Source organism: Crocuta crocuta, unplaced genomic scaffold, assembly GCF_008692635.1.
Source record: "Crocuta crocuta isolate KB4526 unplaced genomic scaffold, BGI_CrCroc_1.0 scaffold10, whole genome shotgun sequence".
Classification (NCBI taxonomy): domain Eukaryota; kingdom Metazoa; phylum Chordata; class Mammalia; order Carnivora; family Hyaenidae; genus Crocuta; species Crocuta crocuta.
The window spans coordinates 4,103,148-4,124,648 of record NW_027527551.1 but is presented as its reverse complement, the minus strand read 5'-3'; the positions used below and the strand labels follow the sequence as shown (position 1 = coordinate 4,124,648).

General features: G+C 36.1%; 1 protein-coding gene across 1 annotated transcript in view; it reads left to right on the top strand.

Annotated features, from left to right (window-relative positions):
• The window catches only part of EXOC5 (exocyst complex component 5), a 44,107-nt gene that overhangs the window by 1,396 nt on the left and 21,210 nt on the right, over positions 1-21,501 (top strand). Inside the window, exons 2-7 of the mRNA XM_077768520.1 lie at positions 8,899-8,993; positions 9,587-9,734; positions 11,945-12,139; positions 16,361-16,425; positions 19,110-19,138; positions 20,298-20,407. Coding sequence (XP_077624646.1) covers positions 9,630-9,734; positions 11,945-12,139; positions 16,361-16,425; positions 19,110-19,138; positions 20,298-20,407 — 504 coding nt within the window. The 5' untranslated portion in view covers positions 8,899-8,993; positions 9,587-9,629. The remainder of the gene's footprint in view (positions 1-8,898; positions 8,994-9,586; positions 9,735-11,944; positions 12,140-16,360; positions 16,426-19,109; positions 19,139-20,297; positions 20,408-21,501) is intronic.

Genomic DNA, 21,501 nt, shown 5'->3' with positions numbered 1-21,501 from the left:
GAAATCAGTGGAGGTCATGTAGGGAAGGAACTCTTCAAGGAAGAAATGGGAGTTGAGCCAGACTTTGAGTAATTCTATAAAGGTGTTTAAATTGTTGGAGGAGAGAGTGGCCTTGTGGGATGAGTTACCTGGCCACATGTAAGGAAGCTGAAATAGGCTGATGCTAGTGTGGCTGTTCATTTTGGGGAGCAAAGAAATTGGGTAGGAAATGTAAGTTAAGACTCTTAAAGGGTAGATAGAAGAGCGTGAACTTGAATAGTTTAGGAATTGCATAGGGAAGTTTCTGAATAAAAAAGCAGTGCCTTTTTTTTTTTTTAATTTTGAGAGATAGAGAATATGAGCAGGGGAGGGGCAGAGATCAGGGAGACACAGAATCCAAAGCAGGCTTCAGGCTCTGAGCTGTCAGCACAGAGCCTCACTCGGGGCTTGAACTCGTCAACCACGAGATTATGACCTGAACTGAAGTTGGATGCCTAACCAACTGAGCCACCCAGGTGCCCCAGAAGACAGTGTTTTAAGGATTAGTTTGGCATGGTATGCACAATAAATTTAAGAAAAATACCTTGTAGGTAGTACTTGAACCCATGGATTTGTTGGCTAAATAGGATACAGAAATACTTCTGAAATCCTTTGAGCCGTATTTTTTAACTAATTAATTTTTTTTTTTTTTTACCTAGGCTAGGGCAAAATGTTACAGTTTCTTTGACTTTGTGGTTGATTGCAACACATTGTATTGGATCTGTTTTGGGAAAGGATGCTGTAAGAAAATAGAAAAGTTCAGTTTTCTCAAAAAATGTTAAATTTGGGATTTATGTTCCTGTCCAAGGGCTTGATGTCTTAGTGTTTAATAGAAATAACCACAAACTCCATGTCTTTCTTACAATTGGTAGCATTTGTAAAAAAAAAAAAAAAAAAAAAAAAAAAAGAAGACCAACACAATAATGAATTATGTAAAGTTGAATTTAATATAATAGCCCTTTAGCCGGTAGTGCATACTTCTTAGCTTTTTGTTTTTGTTGGGACAATTTTTGCTTTTAGTTACTATAGTGAAATAGAAGGTAGGTTTGCTAGGTTTGTGAAATTCTAAAAGGTTTTGGGGGGATTATTTACTGTGTTTTTGAGAATCCTTTGGGATGACTTGGTCATTTGGAGGTCTTAGAATCTGTTAATTTGGCTATCTTATTTGCAGATGCCTTTGCAGCAAGATAAAGTATTAGCAAGTTATTGGGATTCATTTGGTTTTATAAGCAGAAAAGGTTTTGTTTGGTTTTGCTTTTTGCTTTTTTGGAACTTCCATTGGAGCGGTAGCTGATGTATCTTAAAACTCTAGTGATACTTTGCCTCTGAGATAAAACTTGCCTTTGCTTCCAGGATACTCTTCACTCCTGAGTCTTCCTTCTCCTTCTCTAGTTCCTCCTACTTTGTCCCTTTTGTTAGATCTTTCCCTTCATCTGTCTCTGAATGTTGTTGGCATCCTCTTCTCCTTCCTAAATTTCATCTAGTTCTGAGATTTTAAATAACTCTAATTTTATATCTAGCTCTAGTTTCTTCCCTATAATACAAACTTATTTTTCTAATCATGTGTTCTATATTTGGACTTACTGTATATCTAACAGTAAGTGCAAATATAACAGGCATCTGCAACAGAACTCATTTCCTCACTCCCTCTTCCATCTCTTTCCAGTCTTAGTAAATGACATCACCCACCATTCACACAGTTGTTCAGGCTGCATTCCTCCGTGAATAATCATGATGTCCTTTTTAAATTTGTTTCCACATTCAATCCAGCACGTTGTTTGAATACATCCTTTAAAATGTCACGAACCTGATCATTCCTTAGCACCTTCACCACTGTCACTTCTGTTTGAGCTATTATCATCATCTCTCCATTGGACTACTACAGTGTTCCAGGTTGAATTCTCTGAGAAGCAGACTTTGAGACAGAGTTTAGTGTGCAGAATATTTATTAGGAGGTACCCTTGGGATGAATATCTGTGAAGAAGCAAGGTAAAGGATGCAAGATTGGGCGCATGGAGAAAGAGTTCCAGTGCTGGCCCAATAAGAGTGTTTTTGGCCCCTGGCCTGAGTTCTGAAACAAAAATGAACTGTCGGAGTTGTCCTGCTTTAGACCAAAATTGTCCGTATCTGACAAAATTGTCCTAACCACACTGGGAAAGGTATGATATTGAATGAATTGGTTCTCTGCAGTTGAGGTGATCCCTGAAAATACTGCCAGCTGAAGGCTCTCTACTGACAGCACAGCACTGCTAGGAGCTAGAACAAGTCCCTTCTTGAAGGGAAATTTGTATGTCAGTGTGTCCACCACAGATCACTCCTCTGCCACTAGACTCCACTTTTTCATACACATTTGGGGAGCAGCTCTTTTGGCATTCCAGTCGGGAAAAAAATTAGAAGATTAGTGGGATGAACTGTGGTTCCCACTAGTGTGACTGGTTTCCAGTTGCAACTGATACTCAGTTCTCTATGTGTCCCTTCTCTGTTCTCCATTTTAATACCCCCTTTCAGCTAGTGCCTCCACTACTCTTGGTGACTTAACTGGTTACCATACCCATCTTAGGCCAGGGTTGCTACACTTGTTTGTCTACTTTGAGAATTGGTCAAGGGAGTACCAAGAGATCTCCATGAAGATATCTGTGTGTCACAAATATTGTTCTTGCACCTATTATGTAATAGCAGCCCTGCCTCCTGGTGATCAGAATCCATAGCCTCTGCCAAGATGGTCACTCTTCTTCTTGCCTTTTATCCTCTGGATATAAGCAGTCAGAGTGCCCAGGCAGCACTTGTAGCTATAGTTTAATGGGGCTCTTACTATATTCCCAGGCAAAGAAATCTTTGCCTTTGGAGATCAAGACTTCTAACCCTGTAGACTCCAGAATTGTGGGAATAGCGAGCACAAATTGAGAGTCATTATAATCAGGACCACTTCTGCTTTTATACTTTGTTCTCAGACTCCTGTTTTTCCTGTGGGAACACAGCATCATATAAAGGTTTTGTTTTTTTTTTTTAAGTTTATTTATTTATTTTGGAAGAGAGAGAGTGCATGAGTGCACAAGTGGGCAAAGAGAGAGGGAGAGAATTCCAAGCAGGCTCTACATAATCAGCACAGAGCCTGACATGAGTGTCGAACTCATGAACCGTGAGATCATGACCTAGCAGAGATCAAGAGTTGGATGCTTAACTGAGCCACCCAGGCACCCCTCATATAAAGGTTTTAAATTCAGAATATATACTGCATCTTGAAGAAGAGTGCTCCATCTTTATTGAGTTGTTGTCTCTGAACTGGCACTTCAGCTATGCCTTCAGCAGACTGTTCCAGGGCCCTATTAGACTGGCAGCTTCTGGGTGGTGTGGTTTGTAAGATGACCAGTGGATCCATGGTTCCCTCGTTTGCTGTAAAATAGGTCTTTTGCTCTGTTGTGATATGTGGGATCCAGTGCCACAGGAACAAACACTCCCTCTGAGGAGAGCGAGACCCATCTTGAATGTTTTTATTCTTGTCAGAATGAATTACTCATCCAAAATGGAAAGGAACCAAGTAATCAGCTTGCCACCACGTGGTTGATTAGTAGTCTTCTTGAAGGATGGGGTTATTTCAGGGGCTCAGAGTTGGTTTCCGACACTGTTAGGCTAGAAATTCAGCTTTGACAGTACCTGGATCAGTCTCGGTAAGTAGGACCTCATGCTGTTGGGGCCATGTTGTCTTTGTACTGTGATCTTTCTGTTCATGTCCCCCCAGTGTGCCAGTGCTGGCCAAAGGCTGGCTGATGTCAACTGACAGAATCATTTTGTCTGCATGATTGTTTGATTCACCTTCCATGATGGATGTCTGCTGGTGGATGTTAACATGTGATACAATGATCTTCACACTCTGTGCCCACTTTCATGTATCCATGCACATGCCTCTATACTACATTCTTCCATCTTCAGTCTTCCAGTCTTTGTCCTCTCATAGCCAGGCCCTTTGCCATTATCTGTGAGTCCATATATATTCTAACCTAAGGTCAGTTCTCCATCTACCTAGGATGATGGCCAGTTGTATTTACCAAATGTTGCCTATTGAGAGGATTTTTTCTTGCCACTGAATTTTAAGGCCTCCCCTGAATGAAGTTTTCATTGCAGCTGCTATCCATTTTTAGTTGGCACCTACATGCCTAGCCAACTCTCCAAGGCTGTTTCCTTCTCCATCAGCAGGTTATAAGAGGTGCCTCATGAGGCTATACATGTAAATTGAAGGAGAGGAGCTAGCACAATAACGGTAGAAGGAGTTTGGGTTTCCTGCTTGTGCAGTTTGCTTTCTGGTCCTGTTCATGTTTCGTTCTGGGTCTACCACATACATCTTAAGTTGAATAGTTTCTCAGTTCACTTGACATAGTATCGTGGTGAGTCTTTTAGAACCCAGCTCATGCTATGTAGTTCTGGATTCATGTTCACTCCCTGCTCTGTTAGGTGTGCTGTCTCTATCAGGGTCTAGTAACACTAGGATTTATTTCTCAAAAGGTGTGTAATTCTCTGCTGTAGATGGCATGATCTTGCTTTATTATGTAGCAGTTTGTGTTATGATTATTCCCTGAGGTTTGCCACAACTCCACATGATGTCGTTTCCCAATATTGATACCTTTAATACTTTATTAAGCACTGATTCTTTTAATACCATAGGGTCTGCAAAGTTGTATGGCCCAGACAACAGGGTTGGTTGTATGGCCCCCACTTCTGCAGAGTCCTTTCCTGCTTTTGTGTCACTTGGTATATGTGCCAGAGCATGTGTGCTCTGTACAGAACCTGGAAAGTCCTGTCAGGTATTGTGTGTCCTTCGTTGTGGTGGGAGGTGCAAGGTACAATAATTGTCCTTTACTTTGGGTGAGATGTCCTGGCAGGCCCCTGACTGCCTGAAAAATTTAGTGAATCAGGGGCACCTGGGTGGCTCAGTCGGTTGAGTGTCCGACTTCGGCTCAGGTCATGATCTCATGGTTCGTGGGGTTCGAGCCCTGCGTTGGGCTCTGTGCTCAGAGCCTGGAGCCTGCTTCGGATTCTGTATCTCCCTCTCTCTCTGACCCCCCCCTGCTCACGCTGCCTCTTTCTCTCTCTCAGAAATAAATAAAACATTTAAAATTTTTTTTTAAAAATGTAGTGAATCAGTGTGCCCTTGAATCTTTGTATGGTATATATGTGAGTACATGTATCCTCCAAGACTCCTCCAATGATGTCAGTTATGCATGATTGATCAGTAAGATGTTCTGTAGAATGTCCATGTGGTACAGATCATGTCTTGAAGCAAAGCTGTAAATGTATACCATTGTCAGTTCTATGTGACTGTAAACTGATCCTCTTTTTTTTGTTTGTTTTTTTGTTTTTTTTTTTTTAAACAGGGATAGAAAATAATGTATTTGCCAAATCATTGGCTATATACCCTGAGGCTTGGAGAAACCATATCTGGCATGACAGATGTAATGGGTACTTTTTGGTTGATTTTGAGATAAACACCTTTCAGGATTTATCTGGTTTCTGTAAACCCAGACTGATGAACTAAATTAGAAAATTATGGGGAATATTGCCCAAGCATCCTTTAGATAAGGGGTTGGCAAACAAATAGCCGCTGTGATAGATACCTGTTTTTAAAGTTTGATTGGTGCACAACCATGCCCATTTGTTTATGTATTGTCTCTGGTTACATTTGTACTATGGCTACAGAATTGAATGGTTGTAAGAAAGATTGTAAAATACTTACTGTCTGGCTTTTTTAAGAAAAAAAATTAGCTGATCCTTGACTTAGAGCTTTAAGAATGTCACTAAATTTTGCCATCCCACATGATTTACTACATTGAGTATAGAGGGGCAATTTCAGAGAGTTCTTGGACTTACCTGCTATGAAAGCTCTTATATAGACCAAGGACCCACTGCAGGAGTTATGTCAGCCATCAAGTATGTCTGTCCCTCTTACATGTTTGCAGACTGGGGAAATGGCCAGTAGTTGGGCTAATGGACCCGTTGGATCAGTGACGAGCTGGATCTTGGCTCTCATATATCCTCACTCTCCTGAGTCGATGATGCTTAGAGTCCATCAAGTATCGGTATCAGCTAGGACTCTGTATACAATAGACCTCAAACTTTTGAGTATTCCCCTTGCCCTCATGTACTGTATTTCAGAGGGTCAAAATTTTTCCTTTGCAGGATATCTAATTCATCATTAGGATTTAATTCTCGAACATATCAGCACATGGATGAACTGTTTTTTGTTTTTTTTTTTTTAAGTAGCTAACAATATGCTTTGCTTTCTATGCCTTCGTTGTATCAAATAGCTTTCCTATAATGGAAATCTTACAAGAGAAAATGGATTAATATGACTGCTGTTTTTCAGTTATTTGACTACTATAAAAGAGCCTTTTATAGGTAAAATATAAAAAGTCTTCAATTTTTTTAATGCCCAGTAATATTGTTTTGTGGTCTTACTGCTTAGTGTTTACCTTTTTTTTTTTTTTTTTTAGCAGTCTCTGATATTAATGGTCATAAAGGCTATATGGTTTTCTTATAAAATATCCAGTTTGAAAGTGGATATTGGATCTTATGTATAGATAGGCATGTGACAGTTTATCAGTTTTCTGAGAAAATTATTAGTTTGCATTATTGACGGGTCATACAATTAGAATGTTTATAAATTTAAGTATAAATTTTAAAAGACATGATCAGTGGTGTGTGTGTGTGTGTGTGTGTCGTGTGTATGTGTGCGCACGCACCATCATGTAATAATTTTCTCCTTTTTAGCTTCACCTGTTACCCTTACCACCTAACTTTAGGTACAAGGAGCTACTTGTAGTTTCCCAAATTTGCCATTCAGTTTTACCTAGTAATAGATAAATCTCAGCTCAGCTTGTGTTGTCTTGAATTAACCTCTCTTACTCTCAACTTCCTCATTATAAAGTGGGGATTAAATAAGACCTCCCTTCCAGGTCTTATGAAGAGAGTAGTAAATGAGGTAATCCATGTAAACTGTTTACGTGATCCATCTGTGATCTGTCTATCTTCTCAGTCCCACAACTAGGTTAAGATCTGTCTTCTTTTTCCCTAATGATGTGGAAAAAATATTTGTTCCATTTTTGTCTGGCTGATTTTTCTTCTTTCTTCTGGTTTCAACTTAAGTTCTCAGAAAGTTTACCAGTTGTAATTCCTGTGTCTTATCAGTCTTCTATCCCTTACTGTCTTCCTGTCATCTCTGTCCTTATATAGTTTTAGATCCAGGACTTTTTTTCTCCTTAGATTTATCACAGTTGTAACTAGTTATTTCTGTAATTGTTTAATGTTGGCATCCTTTCCTAGAAAATCATTTCTATGAGGAAATGTCTATTGAATTAAGATCTATATTCTTAGTACCTACCTTTGTGCCCAGCACATAGCAGTTTCTCAGCAAAATTTGCTGAATTAATAAATATCCGTTTCTTTTGCCCAGCTACCTGTTGAGGTAATAACTTACTCGGCAGTGTTAATATTAAAGTTTGTGCACACATTCTTTTTTTTTTTTTTTTTTACAAATAGTTTATTGTCAAATTGGTTTCCACATAACACTGAGTGCTCATCCCAAGTGCCCTCCTCCATGCCCATCCCACCTCCCCCTCCCCACATCCATCAGTCCTCAGTTTTTGTCAGCATTCAAGAGTCTCTCATGGTTTGCCTCTGTGCACACATTCTTACTTTTACTTATCACATGCTTTCGCATTCTTTATAATTTCTTCTCTTTCAGGTTGTGAGTTTCCTGAGGTTGAGGTTTTTAATACATCTTTTTATTCCAAAGCCTAACAGAGTGCTTGGCAACTTTATTGTTTAAATTTTATTGTTTAATGAATGTTTATCAATGATAATATGTTTTTAAGATATCATTAACAAATAGAAAATTTTGTAGATATAAGAATTCAAACTGGAATCACCAGCAAATGGTACCAGTCTAAGTTACATGCTAAGTGGGAGGCAATACAAGATACTCATTTATGTGAAAGAAGATAGTATGAAAAATATGTAAACTAGTGTGTATTAATCTAAAAAATTCATTGTCAGCTGCTAATGGTGAACATTTGAATGTTTATTTTCTTGATTGGATCATCTGCTCTAATCTTTTTTTTCATAATTCTTTTTTTCTGATAAAATTTAGAAAATTTTGTATCCTGCTTTTTCCATTAATATTGTATATGAACTTTTTTTCTCATTGCATGATTTTAATAGGAACATAGTTTTCATCCTGGAAGTTTCTCATTAAGTTTTCAATAATGATTTTATTAATAAGTATTTATATGAACATTTTTTCAGTATTATACATGATACTCAGTGAACATTCTGCAAAAAATTTTGTGTTCATATCTGCTTTTAAAAGTAGGATTATGGGTTAAAGGATAGGAGCATTTGTAATACTGTTTATGTTACTAAATCATTATTTATTGTCCTCCAGAAATATTGTACCTGTTAGATGAGGGTGTGAATTTCAATTTACCCTCCCCTGTATTGCATATTATAATTATGAAAAAACAAAAATACTCACTTTGCCAGTTTGTGAAGTTAAAATCAAAAGTGATAATTTGACCTCATTTGATTACTAGTGAAGCCACATATATTTTCATGGTTCTTGTATTTCTTCCATAAATTATGTCCTTTGCTCATTTTTCCATTGGGATGTTCTCACCAGTCATGATATTGTTCTAATATTTTAATACCCTAATTTTTATTAATCTGATTTTTTAATTGAAAAAGCCTTGTACGTTTTACTAATGCAGATGTATTTAAATGGTAATTTAATTCTATTTTAAGTTCTCATGTAGTAGAACCTGTTTCATTTTTGCATGTAGCATTGTTATCTTCTCTGAAACTTTTTAAAAGAACATTTCTTTTGTATACTAGGAGCCTTTTGTGGCAGATGAGTATATTGAACGACTTGTGTGGAGAACCCCAGGAGGAGGCTCTAGAGGGGGACCTGAAGCTTTTGATCCCAAAAGGTGAAGTAAAAATGGTTTTTTCCCCACAGATCCAATCTCGTACAAGTTTGTATTTGGAATAGAGATGACTATTGAAATTCCTTTCAATGTTTATACAAAGGGATTTTAGTTAACAGTTGAACAATAAATACACAAGCATTATAATTCAGGGATTGATTTATTTTCTTTTATTTCTTTTATTTTAGAGAAGGACTTTAACTAGATGAGGGAAGGAATTTTACTGTGTTATAAGAATTTAATATTTTCTTCAATTAGTAATAAATTAGAAAAGGTTGGTTCTACCTCTAAAATAAAACCGTTGAATATGTTGTTTTAAGTATAGTTATAAATCAGAGGAACAGAAAGTCATTGTTCCCTGGAATGCACAATATTATTTTTATATAGAACCTTTATCTTTCTGTTTTCTATAAAATTGGTTTCTATTCTGGCAGAGATTCTGAGTGAGGTTTTCATTCATGTTAAAGATAACTCCTAAGATGCTACAGAGAAAATTAACCTACCTCAAGAAATGCTTATTAATATTTTGTTATGGGTGAATTGGTCAGTTCCTAATGGTTAATCATAGATGGATTGATACATACTTCCTCTATTAGGTTATTAGAAGAATTTGTAAATCATATTCAAGAACTCCAGATAATGGATGAAAGGATTCAAAGGAAAGTAGAGAAACTAGAGCAGCAGTGTCAGAAAGAAGCCAAGGAATTTGCCAAGAAGGTACAAGAGCTCCAGAAAAGCAATCAGGTAAACACCAACTAACAATGAGTAGTTTATGCAGATTATAATATTTTTATTCCCTTCCACTATTAAGTTCTTAAAGAACTTTAGTCAGATAATAGTAACCATTGAGGTTTCTCTCAACTGTTCCCATCCCTGAGGAAAAATGTCAATGAATTGTTATGAGGCACTCTTAGCACAGACTTGCTGGTGATCCGTGGTTTGAGATCACAGTATTCCCTCCTAGGTTGGAGTGGTATCCAGTACAGTCACAGTGCATTCTTTGAAGAATGACACTTTAGCTGACTTGCATTTTTAGGGGCTCATGATTAGTTTGGATTTTTAGGTAGTTGTTTGCATTCTTATTTAAGCATAAAAAAAAGTAATAGAACAGTATTGCCTGGATCACCTTTTTCCCGGATCTGGGAAGTTTTACAGAAGTCATGGAGTATGTGACCCCATGAGAATTGTAGTATAACAATGGGGAAAGTGAATGCAGTACTCTTCCTCAATCCATTTTGAAGTAAAATCAAATCGTAACCTGGCCCTGGGGTAAGTAGGCCAAATTTCTTAGCCATTCTTAGGTCCTAAACTGAATCTGGAATCTGTGAACCCCTTTTACATCATGAGCCTGATCTGGAACTTGATTGCCCTTTATAAGTGTAGTTCATGGAGCATTGTATAGCATTGCTGCCTCCCAGGAGCTGTTGGTTCTTTAGTGTTAGGGATAGCAAACTGATTTCTACTGAGATTTTATTTAGTTAGATTCCTTCATTTAAGCATATGGCTGTGAGAGCACATTTAATAAAGTCAGTAATTTACATAAGATAGAGGATGTGTTTTTACGTAATCAAAGTGATAGATGCCACATACTTCTAATGCTGTTTTCTCTTGCTAATAATAATGGTATAAATAGTTAGGAGTGCCTGGGTGGCTCAGTCAGTTAAGCATCCGACTTCGGCTCAGGTCAAGATCTCGTGGTCCGTGTGTTCAAGCCCCGCATTCGGCTCTGTGCTGACAGCTCAGAGCCTGGAGCCTTCTTCAGATTCTGTGTCTCCATCTCTCTATGCCCCTCCCCCACTTTCATTCTGTCTCTCAAAAATAAATAAATAATAAACATTAATAAAATAAATTTTTAAAAAAGTATTAATAGTTAATCTAACAAGCTCTGGAGATAGTCTGTTCTGCTGCTTACCTGCAACTTACCATCCCTGTGCCTCAGTTCTTTTCATCTATAAAAATAGGGTGATATAAAGATTAAATAAGTTAATACATATAATATGCTTAGAACAGTGTCTGGCCCAGAAGTCCTTAGTGAATGTTTGCTGCTCTCCCCCCATCTTTACTTAAAGTTAGAACAATAGTGTCATTCTGAATTATTAGCAATTTTGTTACTGGTGACCCTGCAGCATTCATTGTATAGAATTTTTATATACCACAGGACCATCTCTCTACTCTGGGAAAAGAGGAAGAATATGTTAGGAAGTGTTGTACTTTTACTTCATTTAAATAATTGTTATAGCCTTTTCTGTTTTCAAAACTGAGCAAGAACCATCTTACCTTGTTTCTAATACTGGCATTGCTCTTCAATCAAATATTTAAAATAAATGTTAAATACTCTATTTTGAGAGAGAAAAAGCACGAGCAGTGGAGGGGCAGAGAGAGAGAGAGAGAGAGAATCATAAACAGGCTCTGTGTTGTCAGTGCAGAACCAAACATAGGCCTCAATCACACAAACCGTGAGATCATGACCAGAGCCAAAATCAAGAGTTGGACACTTAACCAAATGAGCCACCCCGGTGCCCCAATATTCTATTTTTAATTAGTGTTTTTGCTTCTGACATATTTTTGACTCCATGTAATAGCAAGCAAACTGTCCAGGTCACAAGTTCCTTTGTACTTAGTTCATTGTTTTCAGAATCATTTTTTAGGACTAAATGGTACTGGGAAATGTTATTAAAGGATACTGTTTTGTTTCTAAACAAATGTTTGTGATAAAATGTTGTTTTAATAAAGGTATAAAAGTGTACAAGTTTGTTAAAAAGCTTTGAGATCATGTAATACTGCTAATGGGCATAAGTGTTTTTTGTAGTTTACCTCCTATAAAACTTGTATGTTATCTTTAGTTACCTAAGTTAGAGAGTAGGGATGAAATTGGTGGTCTAGTTCTGATATGAATGAACTTAAAAAAACTGGCTTTTCTTATCATATTTTATGCTTGTACACATTTTTCCTAGGTTGCCTTCCAACATTTCCAAGAACTAGATGAGCATATCAGCTATGTAGCAACCAAGGTCTGTCACCTTGGAGACCAGTTGGAAGGGGTAAACACACCTAGACAACGGGCAGTAGAGGCTCAGAAATTGATGAAATATTTTAATGAATTTCTAGATGGAGAATTGAAATCTGATGTTTTTACAAATTCTGAAAAGGTGAGCACTATCAGAGGGATAAAAGCAAACTGCATCATTAACAACAGTGCCCTGATTATTACTTTCAAATCACTGAGTAGCTGATTTATTGAAACTTTGTATTGTTCTGAAATGTGTATTGGTATACTTGCCTGCAGATTCCTGATGAAGTATGTATATTCAGATTTTTAATTGGGAGGATTGTCTTGGTATTTTTGTTTATAAAATTATGTATAGTTTGGAAATGCTGAGGTAACGATGTTAATAGGCCTGTTTCCTATTTCCTAATTGACTTTTAACATTAACAGAATTTAATAGTTATATTCCATTGGGTTTAGGAGGTGGTATAACCTAAATCGTTGATAAGTTGACATATCTTTCTGCACAAGGAATTCAGAGTTTCTGGTTTCTGTTACTTGAATAAAGAGCTCTAGTTTGGACCAAAGAGAATTGAAAAATCTGAATTGTTTATGTTAATCCTTTTCATGGCACTAGTCTGAGGGTACATAGTATTCAGTGTTCTGCAGTCTTGAAAGAAGGTTATTTAGCTGATTTTCTTCACCCTGAGGGAGAAGAAATCAAAATGCATGAAGAAATAAACATTCTTATAGATAGTCTATGCACAAGGTAACATTGTCTGCTAATATATTGAATCCTCTCTTCCTGCATTATTCCAAGTTTACTCCATGGGAGATATTTATGATGGCAGAATGTTAAAAGCTAAGTATTGTTGAAGTTTACTTAGAATTAAGCAACACTTTTTTGCGAGTAGGAACTATATAGGCTTACAGAATTTACAATTTTTAGAGATCTTTGAAAAAACGGTTACATATTATACACAATTCCTCTAAAGAAAAGACAATATTTTTTTTTTTAAGGTTTTATTTATTTCTAGGAGAGAGACAGCGTGAGCAGGGGAGGGTCAGAGAGAGAGGGAGTCACAGACTGAAACAGGCTCCAGGCTCTGAGCTGGCTGTCAGCACAGAGCCCGACGCGGGGCTCGAACCCACGAACCGCGAGATCATGACCTAAGCGAAAGTCGGACGCTTAACCGACTAAGCCACCCAGGCGCCCCTAGAAAAGACAATATTTTAAATAATGAGTTTAAGAAATTACACTTATTGTATAAAGGTAGAATTGACAAGATTACGTTAAGAATGTTGTCATGCTTAAACACTTGTAAGACAGTGGCAATATCTAGCTTTTGTTACATTTATGTGATTTTTAAGTATAAAAGTAAATATATACACACTCAGACACACACCTTAAAGCTTGAGCAATGAACTGTTTTTCAGGATAGTTTATGGAATGCTTTCATTTTGTTTCTTTTTTTTAAATTTATTTTTAATGTTTTATTTATTTCTGAGAGAGAGAGAGAGAGACAGCACGAGCAGGGGAGGGTCAGAGAGAGAGGGAGACACAGAACCTGAAGCAGGCTCCAGGCTCTGAGCTAGCTGTCAGCACAGAGCCCGACACGGGGCCCAAACCCACGAACCATGAGATCATGACCTGAGCTGAAGTCGGACGCTTAACTTACTGAGCCACCCAGGCGCCCCTATTTTTTTTTCTTAAATATAAACATATAGTTATAATATAAAAGTACATATTTACGCATATTATACGTATGTTTTATACATGAAAAATTGTATATAGATTGAATTTTATAACTTGGATTAGCTTCTATTATACCTGTTGGATTGTGTAATCTGTTTATGCTGTTATAAACCAAATGCAGATATTTTGCCCAATGTGAATTGGCTTGTTTATTTGAATACAGCTCAAAGCAACCATTTAGAATCAAGAGAAAAAAATATTTCAGAATTGACCGATCATACATATTTTTAATCTGATTTGTATTGCTTGTAATGTTTTACATCATGAAATTAAGTTCTGTATATGTTTATTTAAACATTTAAATTATCCTCAGGTCATTATGTAGTTCTTCGTATTATCTCTTTATGTTTTAATTGAAAGAAAAATTCTTCATATTACTAATTCATTCACTTGTTCACTCATTTATCTTTAATTTTTGGGGTACAAGTATAGACTAACAGTTTTTTGTTCTTGTTTTTTTAGACTAATAATTTTTAAGTCCATTCCTCTGCTTTAGTGTCCTCTATTTTCTGTTGTTTTCCATCTTTGTGGTTCTTTTATATTTTATTCCTTTTTTCTCTAATCTTGTTTTTCTCTCCATGTCTTCCATAAGTTTGGGGTTACTGTTTGCTAATTGTGAAATCATTTTTGGCTTGGTATTATCACAGTTAACTCCACTTAAGAACTTATATTTGGTATTAGATTGCTAATTATCAGATAAACTTGTAGCTATCTCATTTTCTGCATTCTTGCCAGCTCTCCCTTCCCAATGGAAAGAAAAGGCAAATCACCCACAGCTAGGGAGATGTGAGTGAGTGCAGAAGGAATTGGAATGGGAGAAGATAACACATCTTCTTCTTGCTCCACAGTCATTTTTATTTTTTTAAACTTTACTTTAAAAAACCCATTTTCTGTCCATGCCATATATATTCCCTTTTATCTCAATTCTTACAAAATATGTTAGTTGTTTTTCTCCCTAGAATCACAGCTTATTGTTCTTCATATAGATAATGCCTAATAATGATTTGATTATCTTTTTTTTTTTAATATTTTATTTATTTTTGAGAGAGAGAGACAGACAGCGTGAGCAGGGAGGGTCAGAGAGAGAGGGAGACAAAGAATCTGAAACAGACTCCAGGCTCTGAGCTGTCAGCACAGAGCCCGATGTGGGGCTCGTACCCACGAACCGTGAGACCATGACCTGAGCCGAAGTCGGACGCTCAACCGACTGAGCCACCCAGGCGCCCCGATTTGATTATCTTTAACACTGTTTGCTGGCGTGGGTGGCCTCTCACCTCACTTTAGATGTAGGCAAATTATTAGATGGTGGATTTGACAACTTCTGTACTTAACTGTTATAGTATACTGTAACTGAGCGATACCCTTAAGAACTATTGTGCTTTAAATGATTTTTATAAAATAATCACTTGTGGAAATTGAATAAAGTCAAGTGTTATTTACTGACATATTCCTTCTACATTAAGCAAAGTTTGCAAACAGCACGTAATGGGGACTTCTGTCTCTTAAAATAATAAGGGCAAATTCCTGGTGGAAACGTAGAACTGGCAATGGACCAGGCAGGTCTTTTCTGAAGGGGATATTGGTGAGGAGAAGAGGATGGACACTGCCAGTCCAACTAAATGGCGTGGTGAAAAGTGATATTGCAGTGCTACATGTGCTACTGGATGGAGTGAGTGTTTGATAACTGAAAATCACAGTGACATACTGATGAGGAGAGAAGAGATAACTAAAATCAAAATGCTGTATTCACTTTTGTTTGGCAATAGTTTGTTTGGCCATGCTGTTGTCCACTTTGCTTGCCAGACTTCACATGAGTGTTTGGTTAGAAAGATCTATATTACTGTTTTTAGCTCTTGCTTCATTTGTAAGAGTCTCTTTATTTTTTAGTGTAAAGGTGAGTGATCATAAAATCAGTTCCTGAAGGTGTGCCAAAACTCAGTACTTAAGTGAAACTTAAAGTGAATATTGTATAGTTTTCTTACACATTAGTGTAAACATGGTCAAATATTTGCATTTTAAGAACTTTAGACCTTTGGCCTGAGTCCTTTAGTTCCATCAGTTAAAGAAGTATACCTCTATACCACTTCATTCAAGAGACTTCATATTAAACTCTATCTTTGCTTTTAGAACAAGTTTTATAAATTTATGTGTTTATTAAATGATACTTATTGTAGTTGTTTTATTCAGTTATATTCATTCAGTTCAGCTTAAAGTGGGATATATGTAGCAATATGATCTGAATTATTTTCATAAATCTTGTTCTTCTTTTTTGGGTTCTTAAACCGGAAGAGACACTTATGCTTTCAGCAAGCAATGATTTTAAGTTTTTCAGAGTAAACTTGAACTGCAAGTTTTACTGGGCAGGGATTATGGCATTATAAAATCATAAAATTTCAATACCAGAAAGACAAAGGTTTATGTTTTATTGACTCATTTGTTGGTGATATCTCAAATGTATTTCTGTTGCTCACACGGTTCATATGGATTTTAAAAGATAATTATTGGAGTGAGGGTCTATTGGCATACATAGGGGATTATTACTTTTTTGAAATATAAAAATATATTTGGTATGTAGAGGGTTTTTTTTTTTTTTTTTAGTAATTACTGCTTTCATTTATTTTTGAATAGATAAAGGAGGCAGCAGACATCATTCAGAAGTTGCACCTAATTGCTCAGGAGTTACCTTTTGACAGGCAAGTTCATTTCTCAAGAGCTAATTTGGATATATGCTGCAGTTTATAGATAAAGTTGTGTTCTTTCCTATATGTATTTGCTTATTCAACAAGAATTTATTGAGTACCTCATTTGTGTAGACCTCATATATAATAGTCGATTAAAAAATACGGTTTCTTAATATCTAAACTTAATGATACACCTTGAAATACTGTTAATCCTTTGTCTTTTTTTTTTTTAAGTTTATTTTATTTTGAGAGGGAGCACATGTGTGCTCAAATGGGTCAGGGGTAGGGAGAGAGGGAGAGAGAAGCTCAAGCAGTTTCCATGCTGCCAGCAGAGTCCCAGACACGAGACTTGATATCATGAACCCATGAACCATGAGATCATGACCTGAGCCAAGATTAAGAGTTGGACACTTAACTGATGGAGTCACCCAGGTGCTCCTCTTTGTCTTTCTTCTGGGGGAAAAAAATTGCTGAAGAATTTTGAAATTTCCTAAAGTGGTATTTTGAATTTTCCTTTTTTTTGGACTCTAATAAGCTGGATGGGAAGAGACGGGGAAAGTTTAAACATGGTGCTATTCAGCTGCTTTTTCTTATATCTAGATGAGAGTTCTTAAACTTTATGGGGTTTTAGACACCTTAAAAGCTGATGAAAGCAATAAAGTTTCTTCAGAAAATTCAGATACAGACAGATTGTTATAAGCCACTTCATGGAATTTTAGACTCTTTAGCCTAGCCACAGAATCCTCCCTAGGGACTTCGGGTTAAGCAACCCTGCTTTAGATGCAAAGCCCTAGAGCCATTGCTGAGTCAGATATTAATGAGCTTCATTTTAAAAGAAACTTCACTGAGGAGTTTTTTTCATGATTTCTTTTAGTCCATAGAATGTTAGAGTTTTAAATAAAATCCTGGTGGTAGTAGTTTTCCTGTGTGAATGACTGAAAAAATTAAATCTTTTCATGTAACAGACAATATATCTGTTACTATTTTGGCAATACTGGAAGATCCTTGGGTACAGGTGGAATATAAACGTATTGCTATTCTTTAAGCTTGCAGTACAAACATAGAATGAGAATGAATTCCCTGTTCTGAAAACACGTCTTATTTTACTTTCAACTCTAAATCCTCATAAAGGATCCTCATTAGTCATGGTCATCTATCATTTAGCTATTGCTAATAATCTCATATTTTTCCAGAATTATGAATAATGATTTTTAAAGTTTAAGTAGTCTCTTCACCCAACGTGGAGCTCAAACTCATGGCCTCGAGATCAAGAGCCATATGCTCCTGACTGAGACAGCCAGGTGCCCCAGGAGTAATGATTTTTAAAGTCACCCACAAAAACCTCTATCTCATTTCAGAATTGGACCATTTCCTTAAATGGGTAAAATGTGTAGGTCACAATAGGTTGCCTGATAATTGTTGGATAATCTCTCCATTCTATTCGGCATATACTCATCTCCTATTTCTAAGTTATGTATTTCTCTTAAAATTTTGTTTAGCCTCTCTGCTAAGCCTTGGAGTAGAATATATATCCTAATTAGATTTAATTTTTTCACAAAGGTCAGTATGGCCTTACATGCACTCTGTTCCACCATGACTTTGATACATCAGTTTTGTATAACTCTACATTTTTATCACCTTCTTTACTCTTTGCCATCTCTTTTGCCAGTCATCCTCTTCTCTGTCCAAACTGATTGCATAGGATCTCTCAACAGTAACTTTCCATAATGTACATTCTCCCTTGATATTTAAGATTTAAAAAAATTCTAGTGTATGGTAGTATGTGATATTTTAAGTTTTGTATTTGCAAAGATTGAATGATTAGTGTTTAACTCACATTGATGGGTCCTTTTTATAGTTTCAATTTTATTTTTCATATGTTGTACTTATTGTTTTTCTTTTAAGTAACAGTAATGGAATTTTATATGAAAAAAAATCTTAACAGAAGGGGCAAATAAACAAATAGGAATTAAAATGTAGGGAAGCCTGGGTTGCTCAGTTGGTTAAGCATCCGACTTCGACTCAGGTCATGATTTCAGGACTCAGGAGTTTGAGTTCCAAATTGCATGAGCTCGAGCCCCACTTTGGGTGAACTTGAGCCCCGCTCTGAGCCCCACACTGATAGTGTGAAGCCCCTTCTCTCTGTAGATGTCCCTTGTGGAATTCTTTCTCTCTCTCTCTCTCTCTCCCCCTCCACTCTCTCCCCCTCTCTCTCTGTCCCTTGCTCACTTACACTCTCTCTCTCAAAAATAAATACATTTTTAAAAATCTTTTAAAAAATTGTTAGTGAATATAAGCAGAGACAATAACTCAGTGTTGCGGCTGGTAGAGTTGTTAATGCTTCATATAGAACTCCTCCCTCTTTAACAAGTTATTGGTTATTCAGTGTGAATTTCATAAAGGAGGACCAGTTACCCCATTTGAATTGCCCAAATTCCGTTTTGTTACCTGGCATGCTTACTATCAGTACTCTTTCGCTTCTGGCTGGCTGACTGGCTGGCTTGTTTGCTTTCCTTCTTTCCTTCCTCCCTCCCTTCCTCCTTCCTTCCCTCCCTCCCTCCCTTCCTTGATGATGACCTTTAGTACAAAGGTTTCCCTTATACTCCCAGACTCTGTTTCCCCTTTTATTAACATCTTAAATTACTATGATACATTTTTCACTAGTATTAACCTTATCATTGACTTTTATCTTTCAGATTTTCAGAAGTAAAATCCAAAATTGCAAGTAAGTGGAGTTTGATTTATTTAATAGTTTTGAATAGGTGATAAAAATACTTCTGTAAAAGAAAAATAGTAAAAGGAGAGATAGTGGGAACCATGTTATTCTCTCACCTCATCTCTGAGTTTGACTCCCTTTCCTTGAAACAATCATTTCCAGTTTCTTAGGTATTCTTCCAGAATATCCTATGGATATACAAACATAGGACATAAATCACATATGTATGTGTGTAGAATTTAGTCCTACTGCCCCTGGTTATTTTAAAATAATTGGTAGCATCCTATACAAATAGCTTTTATACCTTGTGTTTTTTATTTAACAGTGTATCTTGGAGATTGTTTTGTATCCATGCATATATCTCTAAAGTAGGTTCTTTTTCTTAAAAGCAAAGCTTATGTGAGCATTTCAGTATCAATATAACTCCTCATATGATTAGTTTTATTCTTTCTAATCTTTGGATTACATTTTAAGCAGATCATTCTAGGTCTCTGGAAAAGCCATTATATTTTCAGGCTCCCATGGTAACTTGAGTCATGTTTGGGGAGACCATTGCATAGAAGGTTCAAAGAGCCACCTTTTTTCCCAAAAGTGTTACAATAAGAATGACATAGATAGTTGGACTTCTTGACAGTGTTTCTGATTACTATAGATTAACACAATGTTCAGGTTTTCACATAGAACATTAGTAGCCTCAATAATGTAGTCAGTCAGACACCATATATTAAGGTGATATTTGGTGTTGAATCCACCATAGTTCATGGTAAAGACATCTGAATTCTAGTAAAGAGTTCTGTAGTCTTCTTCACCCTTTCTGTAGCTTTATGTTAAATATTTTTCTTATCTCATACTATCAGAAATGACATCCAGAGGTTTATCTCAGTCACCTGCGTTTTTAAGCAATAGTTGTAAGTGGTAGTCAGACCAAGGGAGTTCATCTGTTTTCCTGGTTGGTAAGATTTCTTTGTCTTGAAAATATAGATTTATATATCACTGTGCATTATAGGGGCTAGACTTACTGCCTGTAATCTCATATTGTTTATGTAATTCTTTTCAAAAGAAGGCTAGATCCATAGTCATTATATTTGTAAATAATTCATGTGCTTGTGAATAATTTGGATACCTTGTCTGTCCTGTTGTAGCTACATGACTTTCTTTTTATTTTTAGGTAAATACCATGATTTAGAATGCCAACTGATTCAGGAGTTTACCAGTGCTCAAAGAAGAGGTGAAATTTCCAGAATGAGAGAAGTAGCAGCAGTTTTGCTTCATTTTAAGGTAAGTAGTAATTATTAATAATGAAGATTAGTCTTCAAGATTGTGGAGATGATATAAATTCTATATATTATAGTCTCTGATTTTCCTGTTGTATGACTATATCACAGAGATAATTTTTATTGTTTTGAACAATTTAAATGTATATTTATATCTCTTCCATAAGTGATGTTAAATTTTAAGTATTTAATATATTTAATAATGTTTATCAATGACTTTTTATATAGGTTGACATAGAAAATCATATGTCTTCTTGTTTTTTAATTCGTTTTTCCAAACATGTTATGAAATAGGTCAAAAGTAAAAAGATTTAGCTTTAAATATGGGGAGGAACGTAGGAGCCAGAGAGTAGTTGGAATATAACTAGTAAAAGACTTACATCCAGAGAATCTTAGGTGGTAATACAAAGAAATATTATCTTCTTGGATTTTGAATTAGGGAGAGAATCCCTATAAAGAAATTACTTAAAGAAATAGTGCTTACTTCAATTTGTTTTTCTTTTTTTTTCTTTTTTTTTTTTTAGAGAGAGATAGTACAAATGGAGAGGGACAGAGGAAGAGGGTGGGAGAGAGAGGCTCCAGGCTCAGTGCAGAGCCTGATGTGGGGCTAGATCCCATGAGCCTGAGATCATGTCCTAAGCCAAAATCAAGAGTCAGACGCTCAGTCATCTGAGCTACCCAGGCATCCTGAATCTGTTTATATTTGTATCTGAGTAGGAAATAGGAGTTTTTTGTTGGACTTTTCACTTAAATATTATATTGAGTACTGAGAATGGCTCTTGAGACAGTAATGTACTTTGACATTGCTTACTTTACTTGTTTTTATGTATGGCTTGTTAATGGACAAAAATCATTATAGGGAGCTTAATATGACACGATATTTTGTTTGAATACATTCTGCTAAAATAGATTTAATTTTAAGAGTAAATTTCCAGAATGCCAGTTAAATATAGCTCTGTTCCGGGTCTTGCAAAGGGACACAAGTTCTTTGAATCCAAGGGTAGAAACAAAGAAATATGTATATTAATATATTAATATGTAATGTATAACATATACTAAAAACTATTGTTATTAAACAATAACAGAATTAATTATGTT